Below are 21,066 nucleotides of genomic sequence, written 5' to 3' on the forward strand. Positions count from 1 at the left end.
TGATACCATTAGTTTATTACACTTTTTCATCAATATCGACATGATACTTCTTGCCTCTTAAAGGAAAATCATGATTATACATTCATATCTTTATTACAAGGGCCATATGGAATATAAATAAAACTCAAGAACATCAATACTTGAAAGAAATTATTTTTAAACAATAAATTATACTGACGAGTTAATTGAACAAAAATTTTTGTTTTTCCAGTTAATCATTTTAATTTCCTTATTGCATAGCTTTAATTTAATTCCTCTACTATGATGCACTTTATTTTATTTAGTTTGTGAATCACTTTGGGCAGCATGACCTGTTGGACATGTTCTATATAAATAAACCTGACTTGACTAAATGAAGAAAATGTGGAGGTAAAGTGGGGGAAAAGTTTAATGCAGTGCCAGTAATGTCCGTTATTTCTGCAGTGAAGTGAGCAGCAACGCAGATAATCGGTTAAACTACGTTAACACATTAGAGACAGAATGATGTTAATTATCATTAATTAACTGCACTGCTGTAATCGACCGGACGTCCAGTTGCACAAATTATAAATGTGGGATGTAAAATAGTCTGTATAGGTTTGTCAAAATACGTTACAACAGTGATTTTAACTAAATAAACAAACATTTCTGACACGGTGTGTCCAAGCCTGGATGAACCGAGACTTGTTTAAAGAGAACTGGACTTCTTCCTCCATCATCATCATCAAACTGGTGATTGTGTAACACCATTTGTTTTAGGTGTGTTTATCCAGCCAATCAGTCAGGGGTCACTGAGAGGTCTTTTTCCTCTCGGTGGGGCGTAAACAGGTCACACGTTCAACGTTTCCCTCGGTGAGGCGACTGCTGCTGGTTTGGTCCAGCAGATGTCACCAGAGCCCACAAGCTGGACAAAGTAAATTCAAGCAGAAAGGTTCAGGAGCGAAGCAGCGATGTTTACCTGCGATTTGACCGTCCTGCAGGGTGTTCATCATTTTATTGATCCATTTAAAAGTTAAACTAGTTTTCTACATTTGAGGAGTCGCCTGTAGACCATCAGACTTTGTTTCCTCTCGTCTGGATTATGACGGTTTGACTCACTTTCCAGGAAAATTCTGTTTCTTGGAGTTTTTAGAGCTTCAGCATTAAGTTTGGATTTGGCTCCAAATGTCTGGGGAAGTGGCCGGAAAAAAGGAAAGTTGGAATTTTTTTTTTATTTACGCTCCAGCGACCTGATATCGGATGGATGGATGAAAAATAAAATAATCTGTAACGGACACATTTTTAACATCAAGTTAAAAGTGAATAAAAAGAAACATAAGTGACTCAGTTATGACTCACTCACTCGTGTCTGTAGGAACACCAAAAATCCAACTTTATTAAAACAATCTCGTTTCACAAAAACACCTGAAGCATAAAAATCTAAATCCAACAACCATCAACTAAATTTTATTTATATAAAAAAAACGTACAAACAGGAGGAAGAGTCAGAGCCACCGGGACTCAAGCACGCCTGAACATCCGTTGCCATGGAGACGGCCATCCTGCTCGGGGTCAGTGGACGACAGAGTTGAGTGGCTCGGCTCTGATGTTTCCTAAATCCAGCGTGGAGTCGGTCTCCTCGTCAATCTCCCCGATCACGGCGCTGAAACAAAACGATCATTTCAGCCTTCACGGGATCAGCTGATTAATTACATTTTAACCTGAATCCTCATCAGCATTAATAAGTTTGATAACTTTTCTTTAACACCTTAACGCCTGATTTTAGCTCATTTTCAGTTATATAAAAACAAAATAAATGCAAGAAAAACCATTTTTTTTAAAAGACTGGAATAAAATAACATTACATTAAAACTAAATTAGGAAAAAATAACAAAAATAAATATATATTAAATAGCAAATAAACAATAAATATATATATTGATAAAATAAAAAGAAGTAAAATGAAAAGACCAGAAGCTCTTCGGTCATAAATCAGTTTTGCAGATTTGACAGAATTAACGTTCAAACTGTCACTGAAGCTAATCGTTACTTCTATTATTGATTCAGTTCTTAAACTTTTGATTAGTTGATCCATCCGTTATATTAATAAACTGTTGGGTGGTGCTCAAAATTATGCAGCTCCGCCTCATCACCTGATTAAGACAAATATCTACTCAGCCAATCACACGGCAGCATGCAGTCACGTAGCCACGAAGACGACCTGCTGAAGCTCAAACTGAGCATCAGAATGAGGAAGAAACAGGATTTATGTGACTATGAATGGATGCTGGTCTGAGTATTTACTGGGACTTTCACACACAACCATCTCTAGGGCCGGTTGTTCAAACGTAATTTCGGTTATCGGATAGGATCAAATCTTGAAAATGCGTTGTTCAAAACAGAAATCCGGATTCCAAAACCCGCTTGGATCACGTAATCCAATCCTAGTTGTTATCCGGATAAAAGCCTCAGTTTGGGTTGTTCAAAACTTTTGAGCAGAATCCGGATAATTTTGATCCAAAAAACAGGATTATCCTGATCCCCACAGACGGCAGGATTACAAGCATGGGCAGAGCTAGAGGGGAGGCCGGGGTAGCACTGCACCCCCCTGAAATCTTATTGGACCCCCCAAGTGCCACCCCAGATGATTGACATATCACAGCACCGCACGTCTCCGCTCCGCCGAACGGAGCCGGTTGAAATCAGCGACGCCTATTGACTGCTAAGTCCCTCCTGGACAGTAGTTGACGCTATGTATCACAAAGAGTTGTAATCCACCTTTATTAGGAGAAGAAGAAGAATCGCCATGGAAAAAGAGGAAGATTTGAACTAGAGTCGAGGACGGTTATCGTTCCTGTGCCTTGAGCTATATTTGAAAAGAAGATGCAAAAGAAGGCGAGAAGAAGGATAATAACCTTCTTGGACAGTGAAATCCTCATTCTAAAGTAAATTTCACGGTGGTGTCCTTTATATTCACAAATCTCATCTCCTGTGTGCTTAGTATGTACATTTTAACATTTATTTGCATCCAATTGAGATTGATTGGTCGAGAAACAAATTCATTGGCATAATCTGTGGACCCCCTGAAATAGCATTGGCCACCCCAAGGATAAAAGTCTAGCTCCGCCACTGATTACAAGGCGGATTTCAGGAAGAAACTGTGGTAACAGCTGATCAAATAGTAGAACTTTCTATTCGGCGCATATGTTTATATTTGTATTTTGCACCTGACTTGTTTAACCGTTACAGTAATAAAGTGGTTAACTTAGGGACCGTCCGTCCGTCATGATGACAGAAGTTGGGCCGGTACCTCCACACGGTGCTCAGGTGTGTCATTAACATTGTCTGAGAGGGACATTGTTGTGCAGGACAATACTAGGGCTGCAACTAATGACTATTCTGATGTTCAATTAGTCACGACTATTAAAACGACTAGTCGACCAATCGGATTATGTATCTCATAATTATTATAAATGGATCTTATTTCACTTCCAGCTTTGAAATCTTGCATGAGGTTGTTATGTAAGTCCGACGTTCCTCCTCTTTAAGTGTTTGAGCATTGCAGACGTACTTCCGTGGTACACAAGGTCCGCTTTACAAACCTCACATGTATTTAATTTGTAAGTTTAACATGAAGTTATCTCTGACTTTTGACGTTCTCTGAGCCGTTTTGTTCCCTAGTCCGCTGCCATATTTTTCCCCTGGCGGACTTTATTGTGCATGTGCAACTCTCAGCAGCGATAAAAAAAAAAGAAGAAAATGTCTCACTCGGTAGTTTTGTTTTTTATTTTTGCCGACAATAGTCAACGGCTAAATTAGTTGTCAACTATTTTTATTGTCGACTATTCTCAACAAATCGTTGCAGCCCTAGATAATACATGCACGTATTATGTTACATGCTTCCGGTAGTTCCACTCGCAAGTAGTTAAGTCATGCAAACCGTCTCTTCTACCTGTTGTTCTTCACATGGCCGGCAGCACACACTGATCTACATGCTGGAAATCCGGATTTCGTGAACCTGAAAAACGGGATTTTGGATCAGGGTGATCCAATCTTTTTTTGCCTTGAACAACCGGAGTAAAAGTAAGCCGGATTACGTAATACGCCATCCCGGAAAAATGGTTTACCAAATTCGGATAGCTTTTATCCGGATTAAATCTTTTGAACAACCGTCTCTAGGGTTTACAGAGAATGGTCTGAAGAAGAGAAAATATCCAGTAAGCAGCAGTTTGTCTGGACCACAATGTCTTGTTGATGTCAGAGGAGAATGGGCAGACTGGTTGGAGACGATAGAAAGGCAACAGGAAGTCCAATGACCGCATGGACATCATGTCTTCATCTTCTGATGCTACTTCCAGCAGGATAATGCACCATGTCACAAAGCTCAGATCATCTCCACCTGCTTTCTAGAACATGACAATGAGTTCACTGGACTCCAACGGCCTCCACAGTCACCAGATCTCAGTCCAGTAGAGCAGCTTTGGGATGTGGTGGAACGGGAGATTCTCATCATGGATGCAGCCGACAAACCTGCAGCAACTGTGTGATGCTGTCATGTCAACATGGAGAAAACCTCTGAGGAATGTTTCCACCACCTGCTTCCATCTGTCACACCAGGAATTAAAGAAGTGGTCCATTCCGGTACTAAAAGGTGGAGCTGGTGAAGTGGATGATGAGCATATTCTCTCACTTTTTTTTGTTTTTCTTTGTAAAAATTTATCTGCTGACTAGTTTCCTTTCTATCTTCTGAAAGGTGAATTGTCACATGAAACAGGCGACTCACACATTGTCTCCTCTGACGATGTACAGACCCAGCACCACCTGCTCCACCCCCTGACTGGAGCTGAAGACTCGCTCGTGACTTTCATCCAGGATCAGATTGATGGTCTGATCAAAGCCCTTCAGAGTGCCCTAAACAAACAAAAAAGCATGAGTCCAGAAAGACAGTAAGCCTACACTGTTGTTTCTGTCAACGAAAAACAAATTCTGGACAAAGAAAAAAGAAATAAAATCAAATCACAGCATTTTACTTCAGATAATCAGTGACCCTTTTAAATCAGATTGATAAAAATCAGACTGATAAAGCTTGTTTTCTACAAACTGATGAATCAGCAAACAACATGTTTGGTTGTACATTTATCAACTGGTCCTCCTGAAGAGATGAAGATGTGTTTAAACTCACCACAATCATCCTGCCGTCTGAGGTGACGATGGCCACAGTACCTGAATCAGCAGGAGTCAAAGAAACAAACGTTTCTGGACACAACACTGAGACAGAAGTAATAACAGTTTGATAGTGACTTTTTGTACAGATGTGATTTGAAGCCGAATAAAAGGAAGTAGTAGACAAATTCTGAGTTACTAGACAAGCACAAGTTAACTGAATTTAAATACAAGCCTGAACGTTTGTAATCTAAATTATATACAACATACAGGTAAATTCCAAAAAAGTAAGAGCAAGACTATGCTAAACCACATAGTGCATCCATCATAACAACATGGCTTTACAGAAGAGTCTGGCTGCTGAACTGGTCTGCCTGCAGTCCAGACCTTTCCAAAGTCAGTCCTGGAGGTCCTGCTGGTCTTGGATGTTTCCCACTGCAGCATACCTGAACCAGATTTATGAGTTAACATGTTTGGGGACAACTTGACAACACGCTGTTGGGGGGAACCATTTAATTTAAATTAGGTGTGCTGGAGCAGGGAGACATCGACATCTACAACCTGCTGGACACCCTTAACATGAATCCTGCATCAGACCAGAATGGGACAACATTCCTCTTCTAAAACTCCCGCAACTGGTCTCCTCACTTCTCAGACATTTACAGACAGTTGTTAAAAGAAGAGGGGATGTTACACAATGCTAAACATCGCCTTTCATAGACAAGTTGCTGCCATCAGATTCTGTCAGCTCGTATTTCCCGTGAAATGGTAAAAAGTCTCAGTTTCAAAATCTGACATGTTGATTTGGTTCTATTGGTAAAGAAAATATGGTTTAATAATAATTTAAGTAAGTATAATAATTGTTTTCTGTTTGATTGATATTTCACAGAGACCCAACTTTTAGAAATGAATGTACACAAGTAAACCCAACCTGAATACATATAAGCAAACATCACTCCTAAGCTTCATTCATTCCGACCAGCAGTTAGCATGTTAGCCGGCTAACAGCAGCAGAAGGATACGGTTGATGTAGCTCTCCAGGGCGGTGGACATGCTTCGTCCCGGATTCGGTTTATTTATGCAACTGTGTGATAGGTAGATGTTTCCAATAGTTTTCTGGATATAATACAGTGCAACGAAATAACAGCGTGAGAAAACCGCGACAACGAACTGGCAAGAAGTCCTAGCTAGCCGCACACCGATTCACGAGCAGGCATGAGCTTGAAGCACCGAGTGAATACGTCATATCCGGTTTGAGTAACTTTTTAAACAAGTAATAAATATTATAGTATTTGACACGCACTTCTAAATAATTACCACGGTTTATAAAGTATTTCTCGAAAAACTGCAGTATAATATAATTTCTAAAAATATATTACAGGAAAAGTCAGTTCCAAGCGTAATGTTTGGTGATTTACCAGACATCTAAAGTGTCCTCAAACTTTCACTCAGATCCATTATTTTATTGTTTTATCTGGATGTAAAAATTCAGGTTATTGTACTTGATATTTCAAAACAGCAGGACACAAACTTACCTTCCCCCTTACTGACTTCCTTCTCTCTCTCTCTCTCTCTCTCTCTCTCTCTCTCTCTCTCTCTCTCTCTCTCTTTCTTCTTCTTCTTCTTCTTCTTCTTCTTCTTCTTCTTCTTCTGTTTTATTGACGGTTGGCATACAATGAAAAGGTGTGCATTACTGCCACCAACTGGTAAGGAGATAAAAAACGAAAACAAACAAACAAACGAAAAAAAACAAAACAAAACAAAACAAAAAAAAAAAAAAAAAACACCCCCCTATATTCTCTTGATCCGCCCAGCTGCAGATACAAATTTAATAATTATGCAGGTAGCACCATCTTCTGAGCCGCCCTGTAAAATCCCAAAGCGAACCTTCATATTTCTGAGTTTATCTATCATTTTCTTTATTGCTGTTCCATATTTGCTGCAATGAACCAATACATGTGCTTTTGTTTCACTTTGGTTGCAGTATGCACACTGACCGATGCTTACCCATCAATGTATCATTAAGCCCATATGTTCTAATCTCAGTCTTGACATAACTCTATTATATGTCTTGCATCACAAACCTCCTCCCCTCACCCAGTTCTTTGTATTCTGTGAAACCATCTCCATTTTCTTTCTTCCTCCCACCGTTTCTGCCATCTTGCCTTCATTGAGTGTTTAATGATACTTCCTGCTTCCATTTTACCATAGGTGACTGTCAGACTAATATCTCGTTTCTTTGCCCACTCCCTAGTCCCTCTATCAGCCAATTTGTTCACTCCAATATGAGCTGACACCCAAATAAACACCACCACTACGCCCATCATTTGAATCTTGTACAGTGTCTGCTGGAGTTCAATCATTATATCAGGTCTGCTGTCTGAATAGCTGGTCTGTATACCGGCTAAGGATGAGCTGGAGTCCGAACAGATAAGAGATTTGAGAGTACGTCCTCAACCCACTGGGCTGCTAACCACCAATGCCAACATCTCTGCCGTGTACACCGATAAACCATCATTCAGTCTCTGGCCTACTTGCACCCTGAACTCAGGCACAATGACCGATGCCCCCCCCCCCCCCCCCGATTGAGTCTTGGCTGCGTCTGTATATATATTTTTTTGTAACCATAATAGCTGTCAATGTACGCCTGAACCGAACCTGAATCACCAGTCCTTCCCTAGCCCCCCATTCTTCCTTTCCAGTAAGGTTAAGTCCACTACTCCACTGGGAAGAAACCATGGCGGAACCACCGACCTCGGCACAGTAGGGCTAATGTTTAGCCCCTCTATTCCAACCTCAGAGGCACGTTGCACCACTTATTTACTTTCTTCCCCACTTCCCAACAAGGTTGCACTGTAGCTAGCATAGGGTGTATTCAATGGTATCCTTTCAAATGAACCCAATAAGTCTAGGATAACTGCAGCCGTAGATCAAATGGCATGTCTCCTACCTTAACTTGTAAGGCTGCCACCGGAGTTGTTTTCACTGCACCAGTGATCAACCGTAGAACCTGACTCTGAATAATATCTAGCTTCTTAAGCAAAGTGTCAGCAGCGGATCCATACACTACACAACCATGATCTATGGTAGCCCTATTAGACCAGTGTACAAAACTTTTAAAGCTCGTCTGTATGCACCCCAGTCCTGTCCAACCAAGCACCTCATAGGATTAAGTACTCCCTTGCATTTTCCCACAATCTTCTGAACACGACCCGCCCAAGAAAGTTTCACATCAAAAATTCACACCCAAAAACCGGAACTGCTCCCCTCTACCAATCACTTGGTCATACAATCTAAGTGTCAGGTCGGGCTTTCATCTATTTCTAGTAAACAAATAGTTTTTGTTTTATCATCACAAGAAAACCTAAAACTCCATCTATAGGACCATTCTTCTGCCCTATGAACGACCTCCTGCATCTTTTTAACCAGAAATTCTACATTTCTCCCACGTTTCCAAATTGCTCCATCATCTGAAAAAGTGACAATCCCACACTACTTTCCATGTCCATAAAAACATCATTTATCATAACCGAAAACAACAATGGACTGATTATACTTCCCTGCGGAGTTCCATTTTCAATTTTATAATACTTCGAGTAGGCCTTAACCTCACCTGCATTACCCGTCCCCTCAAAATATCCTCTACCCATCGGTAGAGCCTCCTACTGACACCCATTTTCCCACGCTTTATCAAAAGGCCCTCTCTCCACATCATATCATATGCCTTTTCAATGTCAAAGAAGACGGCCACCACACTTTCCTTATTAACCTGGGCTTTCTGAATTTCATGCTGTAAACACACTGCTGGGTCCATGGTATTTCTGCCCCTCCAAAATCCACTCTGGTAATTAGCCAAATATCCCCTGTTGCAGTAGATGTAAATTTGTATCCCGAAAATGTGTTTCACTTGATGTAACATTGTTTTGCACTTCCCAACCACCGTACCCATCCCTTGTAAAGATTTACTACAAAGAATCGGCTTAGAGTCAGCTCATTCGTGAACGCCTGCACTTTATGGACAGGTTGTTCATGTAGTATTATTATTAGTCACAGTAGTATCATTACGACACTTATTAGGGAACAGTATGAAGCCAGTTTTTGACTTATAGAAATTTGTTTGAAACTTTTTACCAAACTTAATATGAACCACACATCCTTATGAACAAAATAGAAGATCTGTGCTTAATAGGGTCATTTTACAAACAATCATGTATGAATGTGAGTGCTAAGGTGAGACAACACCTGGGGTCCAGTCCTCCCAGCAAGTCTTCATCTTTATTGTTGCTCAGTAGTAGTCCATACAAAGGGGGGTGGAGAAGATCAGTGGAGCCCGACAGGACCAGGACAAACACCAGGAACGTCATGCTACCAAAGTATTAAATTTGTACAAAAATACTTTACAACATCCCTGTTCCTTTAAAGAAAAAAAATACAGTTTGGTTGGTGAAGCTACATGGAAACTAATCTGACCCACTATTTCAAATGGCAGTGCAATGCATGTGTATATGTGTGTGTGTGTGTGTGTGTCTGTGTGTGTGGGTGGATGTCTTGCTGAGGTGAATCACGAGTGCAAATCCCTGCAATGTTACACACACACACACGCACTTACAAATGCACACGCTAACACACACGTTATTACATACGCACAAACACAGTGTGTATGGCTTTAGATCTCACTCATCAAACCCTTATGAAGCCACGCTCCTCAGTGCTGTGGGTATTCCCATTGGTTGTCTTAATGGAACACTAAAATGCTAAAAATGCTAATGACTAGCAAACTTTCAATTTCTCCATCTGTCATATGTAATATTAGCAGTAGTGCTAACTGGATATGAGCTGTGTTAGCTCTGTGCTAGTTGTGCACTTAATACAAGTAGTGGCCACGTACATTGGCTAAGTTAACCATGTGTTAGTCATGTGTTTATTTTAGCCCTATGCTAATACCTAGTTTTGCAATCTAGGTGTCAGCTCTATGTTAGCAAATGCCATGTTTATATGATTAAGACCTAAACTCAAGGTGTGTACTAACCATACAGTAACTGTGTATGTGCAAATGGACATTTGTTATAGCCTCATATTAGCTGTGTTTTGGTTGATGCTAACCATATTGTCTAGAGCTGCATTCCTTTTGTCTCGTGGAGCTACTGTATTCTAATTAAAAGTGGGGAAAAAAGTAGAATTTCCTCATTGTTGAATTCATTGAGCAGGCTAGTTAGTATTAGCAATAGAAGCTGACAGAGTTTAGACAATACTATGTATGACTGATTTCATGGGACACAGATTGACAGTGACACTAATGAATAGTTCATTACTACAGCTATCACAGCAAAGTTGGATTTCAAAGTCAGCTATCCAACTCTTGGTTTTTCCAGTATATTTTACCTGTTGGAAACTACAAAACTACAAATTCTGAGTGCCAACAGAATACCCTATCCTTTCTGTATAAGCCACATGCTAATTTATAACTGTGATAGCCAAGTGTTAACATTACCTGCATAGTAACAGCTTCACTTAATAGATTAGCCCTGTTTTAGCCTTGTGAAAGGTCTGTGCTAACTATGCTTTGGCTGTGCTAATACAAGGGTATGTTAGCTAGATGTTAGCCTTGTGTTAGCTGTATGCTAACCACATAATAGCTTTAATTATTATGTATTATGTGCTAATCAAACACTTGTTTACCAGACAGTAAATATATTTTATTATTAGTTGGTAGAAGTATTTCTGATTAGCTTTGTGCTGTGTATTTTGCCACACATTATGGCGGTGCTAACCCTGTGCTCAATGTTTGCTAGCCACTTGCTGGCAATGTGCTTAAATTCCAAAACATTACAGTCATCAACAACCAATCCCAGCTCTCCTAATCCACAGCATGGACCTTGTTGGGGAGCAGACACTGGATTGTTCAGTTCAGGTAGGGTTCGGTGCCAAGGGAGGGTCCTGATTGGCCAGAGTAAATAGTGAGTTCAGACTGAGGTGAGAGCAGGAAGATGTTGACATCCAAAGTAAACACCCACATTCATTCACGCACATGTGCAAACACACAAACACACAGACAAGTTACCTACTGTCACAGGTTTCCCAATTTTTTTCTTGTGTAACGTTGTTTTCGTGGTCATGAGGTGAAGGTTTTTGGGATTTCATGGTTTATGAGAGCAGCGACAGGAACCTTTTTCTTTTAAATCTATTGTACATCTTTTTAGGTTCAGTCGCCATGGAAACAAACAAACAGAGAGAACTGACAACAGTCAATCAAAAACACACCTATTGAGTAGTATAATAGATCACTGTTACTGGAGCTGGGGGGGGTGGGGACATGGGGAGTCTGGGTGGGGACATGCTTGGCCTCTTTTCTGGGAGTTGATTGGTTCTCCTCAACACATAAACAAACCAATCGCAGACAAGCAGGGAAATGTTTGTTTTCTGATTGGTTCCAGCCAATCAGCTGAAGCTCTCAGAACTGCAATCGTCTTTCATCCTGGCTGTCTATTGGTCAAGGGAAGTAGAGAAGGCAAGGAAGAGCCGAGATGGGGAATTGAGGCGGGTGGGGCTTAACTGGCCTTGTGTGTAATGCACACACATAACATACATACATAAAACGCACACGAACACACACACATACATACACAGTGTGGCCAGTCCAACAGGTGTAAACAGTAGAAAAAGATTCTTATTGAACTGCTCAGTATCATCATCATCATCATCATCATCATCATCATCATCATCGTCATCATTTATCTTCCATTCCGCAGCTCATTTATGGCACAAAATTAAAATCTTAATGGTAATCTTTCTGTTTTTGTCTGTTTTGTTAGGGATGCTCCACTTAGTATCAGCTGATTTGAACAAGGAATAAAAGAAAAATGTGTAGTGATGACCAAATATATCACATCTGAAAGTCTCATTCACTTTTCAGAGTACAGTCCCACAATCAGGGACTTTTTTATTCAATATTATGCTGCCAGGGGAGCTACTGAGATATTTTTTGGATCTTATCAATCATCAGGTTTACTTATTACTTAGCAGTTGCAACTTCTCTTTTCTTTGTCAAAACCGTCCTTTAGCACAGAGGTGCCGAAGTCCGGTCCTTGAAATCTACCATCCTGCAACTTTTAGATACAACCCTTCTCCAACACACCTGAATCAAGTGACTGGCTCATTACCAGGCCTCTGCAGAGCTGAATGACATGCAGATGACATCTGACTCAAGCGTGTTGGAGAAGGGTTGCATCTAAAAGTTGCAGGATGGTAGATCTCAAGGACCAAACTTGGGCACCCCTGCTTTAGCGTATCCTACCTTCCATCAATGATATCTGATCTCCAGAAATTGTTCATTTTCACCCTCATACTTACACCTAACCATCTAAAGACTCACAATTAACCCCAAACATCCTGAATCTCATGTTTAACCCCTTAACGCCTGATTTATCATATTTGATACATACCACGTTTGCATCAGTTTATGGTAAAAATTGCCCTCTGGTGGATCCCTTTGGCACTATAACAATTCTGACATCACACAGCAATAAAATGCACATTTACGCAATATATATATATTTTTTTTTTTCATATTTTGTTAAAGGACTGAATAAATACTTCAGATAAAAAAAAAGAGAATTTCCTTTCCATTATTTACTGGGTCAGGCGTTAAGGGATTAAACTAGAACTTTTAGTTCAGTAGAGCCATCCATTATTAGATTCATACCCTCTTTCTTCTTGCCTTTTATTCCCTCCTAGGTTTTGTTTGGATCAGCAGGCAGCAGCAAAACAAAGTGATCATTAGATTCTTAAATAATGTCAGACTTTCATTTCCATTAACTATAAAATATCAAGCACCCATTCAGTAGTTTCAGGCATACCAAAGTCTTAATGAAGCTGCTTCTCTACTTGTTGTATTTTCTAAAGCAAAGAGCAGTGTAATATGTTGTCAACCAGTGATTCCAGTTTGTAGATGTTATTGAAGTGGTGGATTTAGTCGCTAATCAGCATTGGTTCAAGTAATCCTATGAACATCAGCTCTGGGTACTGATTGGAGCATCCCTAGTCTCCTTGGCAACCTTTCAGTCCATCAGCAGGCTCTGGACTCAGATCCCATCAGTCATTGTGTTGCTGTGGTTTTTAACCATTAAAACCAGAAGCCTAGGAGCCATGGCTCTGGACCCCTGACCACATTTCTATTTCAGTATTAGTACCCTGACCAAAAAGACCGGAACCATGTCTTGAACCATGAAGACTATTTGTGGCTTAGACATCAGATTAAACAAAAACCATGGTTCTGCCACTTATAAGACCAGTACTTATATGACTTGAATCATTAACACCAGTGGCTGTGGCGTTGGCCCCAGTGGGACTAGTACTCTTGGTTCTGTTACCCTAAGGCCATGAACCAGGACTGTGTCTTGGGGCAGCTAAGATCAGAGGCTCTAAGACTGTGGCTCTGACTTTGGTGGAACAAGATGTAAAAGTCTTATCCCACCAAGACCAGAACCCACTGTCTTTGACCTGTAAGCCCACTGGGTACAGCTCTAGCTCTGGTAGGACAACCAGCCTTAGGTCTAGACTTCTAGAACCAAATATTGTTCCAGATCAGCCACACTGGTTTCAGAGGGACCAGAAAACATAGTTGTAGGCCGTGGTTGTGACTTCAGCAGAACCAGCAGCCATGGCTCCTGGGTACTGGGACCAGTAACCACACATATTGGACCAGTTAGGCCACCAGCTCCAGCTGTGGTTTCAGCAGTTTAAGCAGTTAGAATTCTGGTTCCAGCGAGACCAGTTGTAGCTGTACGCAGAACTAGTTCAGGTGAAATATGAGGAGTTTCTTCTGTCCAGTGGTGTGCTTTCAGGCTGCTTCTGCAGTTCAAGGGTCAAAGGCCAAACATCTTCCAGAGGGTGTGTGTAGCACCATGGGAGCTTCACTTTGAACCAGTTTCCACACATATAAACCAGTTTGCTTTCAATATAGTTGCACTATGCTCCTCACTGACTTTTCTTGTCAAGTCTAGTCATAACTGGTTGAATCCAGTTCGATCAAATTTTTATCTGCTATAAGGAATTGTTGGTAACCTGCCCAACCCCCAACCCATCTCCTGGTTGGTTCCACTTGATGGGACTGCCATCTTCTCCCTGGTCAATAGAGAGCTCTGATGGGCCGAGCTCACTGCCGATTGGCTTATGGGAGTGGCTGTTGGTGGTGCTGTCGTTGTGATTGGCCAGTGGAGAGGGGGAGGAAGAGCAGGGATTTCGGCTGATGACGAGCTCCAAGCGGTTTAGAGACTCTGCAATGAGAGGAACGACGAGGCAGCAATCAAAGTCCCTGGTCCGAACGTGGTTGATCTGAAAGAGAAAATGTATTAGTTAGCTGTTAATTATTGATAGATTTAATGTAAAATCACATTTAATAAACATTAACAGGAAGAATACAAGATGTTAAAGATTTTAAGAAGATATGCACTAATACCTGTAGTATTCGGTCGTAGGCACGGAGGCCGCCCCGTTCAGCGGGGCCTCCCGGTCGGATGTTGTTTACGTAAACGCCTCTGTCCAACAAACCGTCAGAAACACTGAAACCAAAATCCTCCAAGTCTGTGGCCTTCTCCAAAGTGAGCTGCAAACACAGACACATCTGTTAAAATCGTCATATATATGTTTTGTAACTTGTATCTTTATTTATAATTGCAACAAGAACAAGTAAAAATAAAATCCTCAAGAACAGATTATTATTTCTGTAAGTCAGAAAATATAAATCAAGAACCATTCAGATTTCTCTAATCCCAAACTAGTCACAAACAGAGCTGGCCAAAGCCAGGGCAGCCATCGTTGCCCCCTAAAGGTAAGTGGGTTTTAGGGTATATAAAACATTTAAGAACGCTTAGCAGAATTAGTTAATAGTAGAGACGTGTTTTTCCATCTCTAGAAGAAACCTCCCTATTATTCCGCTGGCCTGGTCAGACGGTTGTACCAGTACTTTTCTATACAATGTTAAGTTTGGTTAAATGTTATCAGTCCTGTAGCCATGACTGGTTAGAGATTAGAGAAATATGATTGGCTCTTGAGGAGGCGTAAAAAATGTTTGACAAATGTTTTATACAATGTTTGGGGGTGGATGGTTGACACCCATCAAACTCCAAGCTGTCTGTAGCTAAGAGCTAACCAAGCTAACCCGGAGCTAACCGTAGCTAACCAGCTAAAGGAGGTAGGCGGGCTAAAACTAAGGTGCGCTGTTAGCCGGGTAAAAACTGCGCTTGTGCTACACTCTCTCTTCTTTCAGCAGATATTAGATACATGTCAATCAAAAGGACACGCCCCTAATTATGCAGAATTCAAGATTAAATAAAATCCAAATGGATGAGTTTGAAAAAAATTCATCCCCCTCACAGTTGTCATGAAGGTAAACTTGACCTATTAATCCTAAAGTGGATTTTTGTACCAGGCTTTAAACATGTTTATTTCTGCTGTGAAGTTGGCCTTTTTAACATGGGAGTCTATGGGGACTGACTCTGTTTTGGAGCCAGCCCCTAGCGAATGAGGGGTGAACTGCAATTTTTTGCACTTCCACATAGGCTTCACATTTTACCACTGGAGGTTGCCGCTTGGTGCAGACTCAGGCCCCTCCTCCATCCAAAGAAAATTACACAATAGGCTCGGTTCTTACGCAGCAGTCCCAGCTGCAGCAGATTTTCTGCTCCATGACCGGACTGAAAGTGAAACGTGCACAGTTGCCACAGGCTGATTCCGTCCTGGCTTATCATCAGATATTAATGTCTATTAATAAAGAGTGTGAAGAAACATTTAAAAAGTTAGAAGTACTGTAACATGTCGTAGCCTCTTAATCAGAGAACAGCTGGAGCTGCTAGTTAAAGTACTTAAAATGACACTTTAACTTTAGGTCTGTTCAATTTTGGTCAGGGATATTTTCTATTTCTTTCTCTACTCTTTTGAATTGAAATGCATTTAAATGCATCTTTTCCAGACATTACTAGAGCTTGAGTTTACAATATTAATGTCAGTGGCTATTATCAGATTCTTTTGTCCACTAAAATACATTTAAATTAAAAAACTTTGCTATTTGGAACAAATAATTTTGTATTTACTGACTTGTAAAATGTGCTCGTAGCGAAATTAATCCATAGACGTAGGTTTGATTTGTACCTGTATTTGTTATTAGTTCCAGACTTGGAGACATAAATTATAAAACATAGGTACACGTACAACAAGAGCTATAAGTCAGAAGACTTATGTACCTGTTCTAGCTCCATACATATACACATCTGTCAGGACACACTGCAGTGCTTGGAAACTGTTGCTCACCTTGTGGAGTTCTACAGGGTTCTGGTTTAAGATGTCATTGACTTCCTGCCTCATCTTCCTCATAGCAAAGGCTCGGCGCTGAGGGTCGGATGGCAAGGTGTTGGATCGAGGGGTCACCTGAGGGAAAATTACAGGTGGAAACATCAACATAGGGATAATTCAAGCACCTTGATGAAATAAATGAGCAGGATCAAAGTTCACTGTGTACCTGTGGTTTGGAATTACTGCGTTCCTGGAAACTCGCCTGGCGACCAAGTGTGTTTCGCATCGGGGTGGGGTCATGGTTAAGACTGAGGGTGGAGCCTGACATGATTGTTGCCTGGAAACAGCCAATCATAATCCAATAAGAGCCACATAAGGAAGAAAGCATGAAGAACAAAAACATGGAGCTTAAAGGGCCCAACCTTGGACCCCTGCTGGGGCATGAGAGGATTCATCTCTAGGTTCTATCAACTAAACTTTATGTCCTTCTACTGACAGCTGACAATACATGAACACATGAAACAACTTTAATAAATCAACATGTCAACACATAAGTCTAATAAAAATGATTTTATATACTACAAGTGTTTCTGGAATATTGACCTCTTGAAAATAAAAATGTAATTAAAGGATTTTTTTTAGATTTACTGCCCTTTTTATATTATCAGTTCCTATTTTCCTTCCCTACAACCTAATTACTTTCTTTTTAGGACCAAAGTTGCTGCTGCAGAACTTTATGGGAGAAGTGGCTAATATTTGTACAGACAGGATTTACTGTTTTCTCTTATAACAGGATTTTCTACAATCTCCGCTGATATTTATGTACAGGATCTATGATAGTGTCTAACAAAAAGATCAACTCATGTTCCTTTAGACTATAAACTGATGTCACTGTTGACAGCATCTGCCGCTGTCTTCATAGAAAAGTCTGTACATCAGGATCTACACCTGTACAGACTGAAAAGACCGAACACTATTTCCTATGACTGGATCAGTTGGAAGAGTCTACTGATATAAAGACTGACTCATCAACTTTTTTCTCTACTGAATGGATGTGAACATAGAACCCTAGGTCTAAAGTAACACGGTCTACAGGTCAGATGGGATTGCCTCCAATGACGGGAGTTATAAAAGGACCTAATATGTTTAATAAAAAAGTGTGAAGCTAATGAGAAGATGTCTGCTTGACTATTTCATGGAAATATGAGCTCATTGTGAATCTGATGGCAGCAACACATCTTTAGAAAGTTGCAACAAGAGCAAAAAAGACTGGAAAAGTAATTGGTACAAATAAAAAACAACTGGAGGAACATTTGACAATTAATTCTATTAATTGGCAACAGGTCAGTAACATGACTAGGTATAACAGGAGCATTTCAGTGAGGCAGAGTCTCAGATGGAAAGATGGACAGAAGTTCACCAATCTGAGTCAAACTGGGTCTAAAAATTATGACACAAATTCTGTAAAAAAAAAAGTTCCTCTACATAAAATTGTTGAGATTTTGAAAAAAACCCACCAGCTGCAGTGAATAATGCCAGCAAAAGATTTAGAGAATCAGGAGGAATCTCTGTGCGCACAGGACAAGGTTGTAGGTCTAAACTGGATGCTGGTGATCCTGGGATCCTCAGGTAGCACTACATAGAGCAGCTAGAATCCTGCATCAGACCAGAATGGGACAACATTCCTCTCCTAAAACTCCAGCAACTGGTCTCCTCACTTCCCAGATGTTTAGAGACAGTTGTTAGAAAAAGAGGGGATGCTACACCGTGCTGAACGTCACCCTGGAACTACTTTTTACACTGTGCTGAACGTCACCCTGGAACTACTTTTTACACTGTGCTGAACGTCACCCTGGAACTACTTTTTACACTGTGCTGAACGTCACCCTGGAACTACTTTTTACACTGTGCTGAACGTCACCCTGGAACTACTTTTTACACTGTGCTGAACGTCACCCTGGAACTACTTTTTACACTGTGCTGAACGTCACCCTGGAACTACTTTTTACACCGTGCTGAATGTCACCCTGGAACTACTTTTTACACTGTGCTGAACGTCACCCTGGAACTACTTTTTACACTGTGCTGAATGTCACCCTGGAACTACTTTTTACACCGTGCTGAACGTCACCCTGGAACTACTTTTTACACCGTGCTGAACGTCACCCTGGAACTACTTTTTACATCGTGCTGAACGTCACCCTGGAATTACTTTTTACATCGTGCTGAACGTCACCCTGGAACTACTTTTTACACCGTGCTGAACGTCACCCTGGAACTACTTTTTACACCGTGCTGAACGTCACCCTGGAATTACTTTTTACATCGTGCTGAACGTCACCCTGGAACTACTTTTTACACCGTGCTGAACGTCACCCTGGAACTACTTTTTACACTGTGCTGAACGTCACCCTGGAACTACTTTTTACACCGTGCTGAACGTCACCCTGGAACTACTTTTTACATCGTGCAGAACGTCACCCTGGAACTACTTTTTACACCGTGCTGAACGTCACCCTGGAACTACTTTTTACAGATATGTTGCTGCCATCAGATTCACAATTAACTCATATTTTCCATTAGTTTCAAAATCGGATAGGAAAAATAGGATAGGAAAAAATTGAATGATTACATTTATAATTTATTTACTTTTGTTTTTATTTATATTTTATATACAGACATCTATTCAACATCTATTCCTGTAACAGATTAATTCTCTCAGCTAGAATCATCTACTGGTCGTATCCACAGAAAGGCTCTACCTGGATTCTGCTTCATGTTTGGTTGGTTTAAACATGGCCAGGTAAAGTAACTTCACCCAACAGGTGCCCACTTCGGCCAATCAGAATCAAGAACTCATCAGACACATGCATGATTGACAGATTTGTTTCATGATGAGCAAAACAAACTACCCATCAGGCCTTGCACAAGCCGTCTAAGCATGCCTTGCTCAAACTGCCATGCCTGATGCAACATGACTGCCACATGATTGGTCGGAAGCAAGGTGGCGTCACCACGGTGCCACGAAGACGTTGACATGGTCTGTAGCTCGCTGCTGTTAGGAGTGCGGTTAGAGGCACATTCAAAACCAGAGAACATGTCTGATGTTTGACAGTGTCCGAGACAGAGGAGAGGATGGGAGGAGTTAGTACAAGGGGAGAGAGGAGGATACCAGAGTGAGGAGGTGCGTCTCCTTTCCAGACTCCTGGAAGAGAAGGAGTCATTTCTCTCTTTTACTGATCCATTTCCACAGAAGGTATAAACATCTAGTTCTTTAAATAAGCATACAAATACCATAATAAATCTACGATAAGCCTCTAATGTTTGATTAAGCTAACTGTGTCAGGCTGTGTTTCATCTCCTGGTCCATGTTTGCTGGTGTGATCAAATGTTGTTTTGCCCTGCTTTCCGGATGATGTTCCTCCTCCTGCTAAACGATGGCCTCTTCCAGCCAATCAATGCCTGGGAGTGGCATATATAAGTGCTGAGGAGCTGCACTTCTGGGCCTTTTGGCTCCTTTTTCTGTAACACCTTATTTTCTTTTTGTATAGACCGCAGGTTTCTAGTTGTGTTGTAGTTTTTCCGTTCCCTTGTTAATTTTAGTTTTTCAGATTTTACTTGTGGGGGACAGCGGCTATTTTTGTTTCCTTGTGGATTATTTTCCTTCTGTTTATGTTGAAATTTTAGAGTTCAGTTGTAGGTTTATAAAGTTTTGGTTTTGAAGTGAGGGATGTTTTGTTTATTGCGTTGTTCTAGGGCTGGACAACTCAATTCAGCCGCAGACCTGCAGGTTTTTAATGTGTACCTGCTTCAACACACCTGACTCAGATTAAATGGATCCAACAGCTTATGAAGTTCTGCACAAAGACTCATTCATTTGCTGCAGACAACAGCCCCGTTTCCCCTACCATTATATTAGGGGGGCACCCCACCCCCCCTAACAGCAACCCCCGCCCTCCCAAAAAGCTCAAGTTAATTGTTTCCTCTTCTTCATATTGCAATATAAAATAATATAAAATAATATAAAATAATATAATATAATATAAAATAATATAAAATAATATAATATAATATAATATAATATAATATAATATAAAATAATATAATATAATATAATATAATATAATATAATATAATATAATATAATATAATATAAAATAATATAATATAATATAATATAATATAATATAATATAATATAAAATAATATAATATAATATAATATAATATAATATAATATAATATAATATAATATAATATAAAATAATATAATATAATATAATATAATATAATATAATATAATATAATATACTGCCACTGAACCTCACTAAACAGAGAAATGTTGCTTCTACTCTGATCAGCCACAACTGCAGCTTCAGTCCTGATCTGTTGAATCATGGAGTCCACCTCTGAAGTCCTGTATGCTAAAAGGTGGAGCCTCCATAGATCAGACTTGTTTCATCTGACAGATCCTTGATTGGGCTGAGATCTGGAGGAACTCAAACTAGTTGTGGATCATTTTTAGCCCCAAAAGTCCCCAGAGGCAGTATCTGATGCTACATAAAAATACAAATAATCAAATCAGTTATGTTGCCTATCTCTGGCATATCCAAAACTAATCACCAGTAAAGCCTCATCCTACTATGTTTGATTATAT

The 21,066-nt window shown here is 40.3% G+C and overlaps 2 protein-coding genes across 4 annotated transcripts in view; both read right to left on the bottom strand.

Moving 5' to 3' along the window:
* Nucleotides 1-1,328: 1,328 nt before the first annotated feature.
* lsm8 (LSM8 homolog, U6 small nuclear RNA associated) lies at nt 1,329-6,359 on the bottom strand. The gene is made up of 4 exons (XM_041978197.1): nt 6,144-6,359; nt 5,141-5,181; nt 4,742-4,869; nt 1,329-1,621 (listed from the first exon to the last, which is right to left on the bottom strand). The coding sequence occupies exons 1-4, from the start codon at nt 6,172-6,174 to the stop codon at nt 1,531-1,533; spliced, it is 291 nt and encodes a 96-aa protein (XP_041834131.1). The 5' UTR covers nt 6,175-6,359; the 3' UTR covers nt 1,329-1,530.
* Nucleotides 6,360-9,382: 3,023 nt separating this feature from the next.
* The window catches only part of grip1 (glutamate receptor interacting protein 1), a 93,056-nt gene continuing 81,372 nt past the window's right edge, over nt 9,383-21,066 (bottom strand). For all 3 annotated transcript variants that reach the window (XM_041977054.1, XM_041977053.1, XM_041977055.1), the window contains exons 22-25: nt 16,637-16,747; nt 16,429-16,545; nt 14,579-14,725; nt 9,383-14,454 (exon numbers count right to left, since the gene is read on the bottom strand). In XM_041977054.1, the coding sequence (XP_041832988.1) occupies nt 14,164-14,454; nt 14,579-14,725; nt 16,429-16,545; nt 16,637-16,747 (666 nt within the window). In that variant the 3' untranslated portion in view covers nt 9,383-14,163. The remainder of the gene's footprint in view (nt 14,455-14,578; nt 14,726-16,428; nt 16,546-16,636; nt 16,748-21,066) is intronic.

This window comes from Melanotaenia boesemani, chromosome 23 (assembly GCF_017639745.1).
Source record: "Melanotaenia boesemani isolate fMelBoe1 chromosome 23, fMelBoe1.pri, whole genome shotgun sequence".
Taxonomy (NCBI): Eukaryota; Metazoa; Chordata; class Actinopteri; order Atheriniformes; family Melanotaeniidae; genus Melanotaenia; species Melanotaenia boesemani.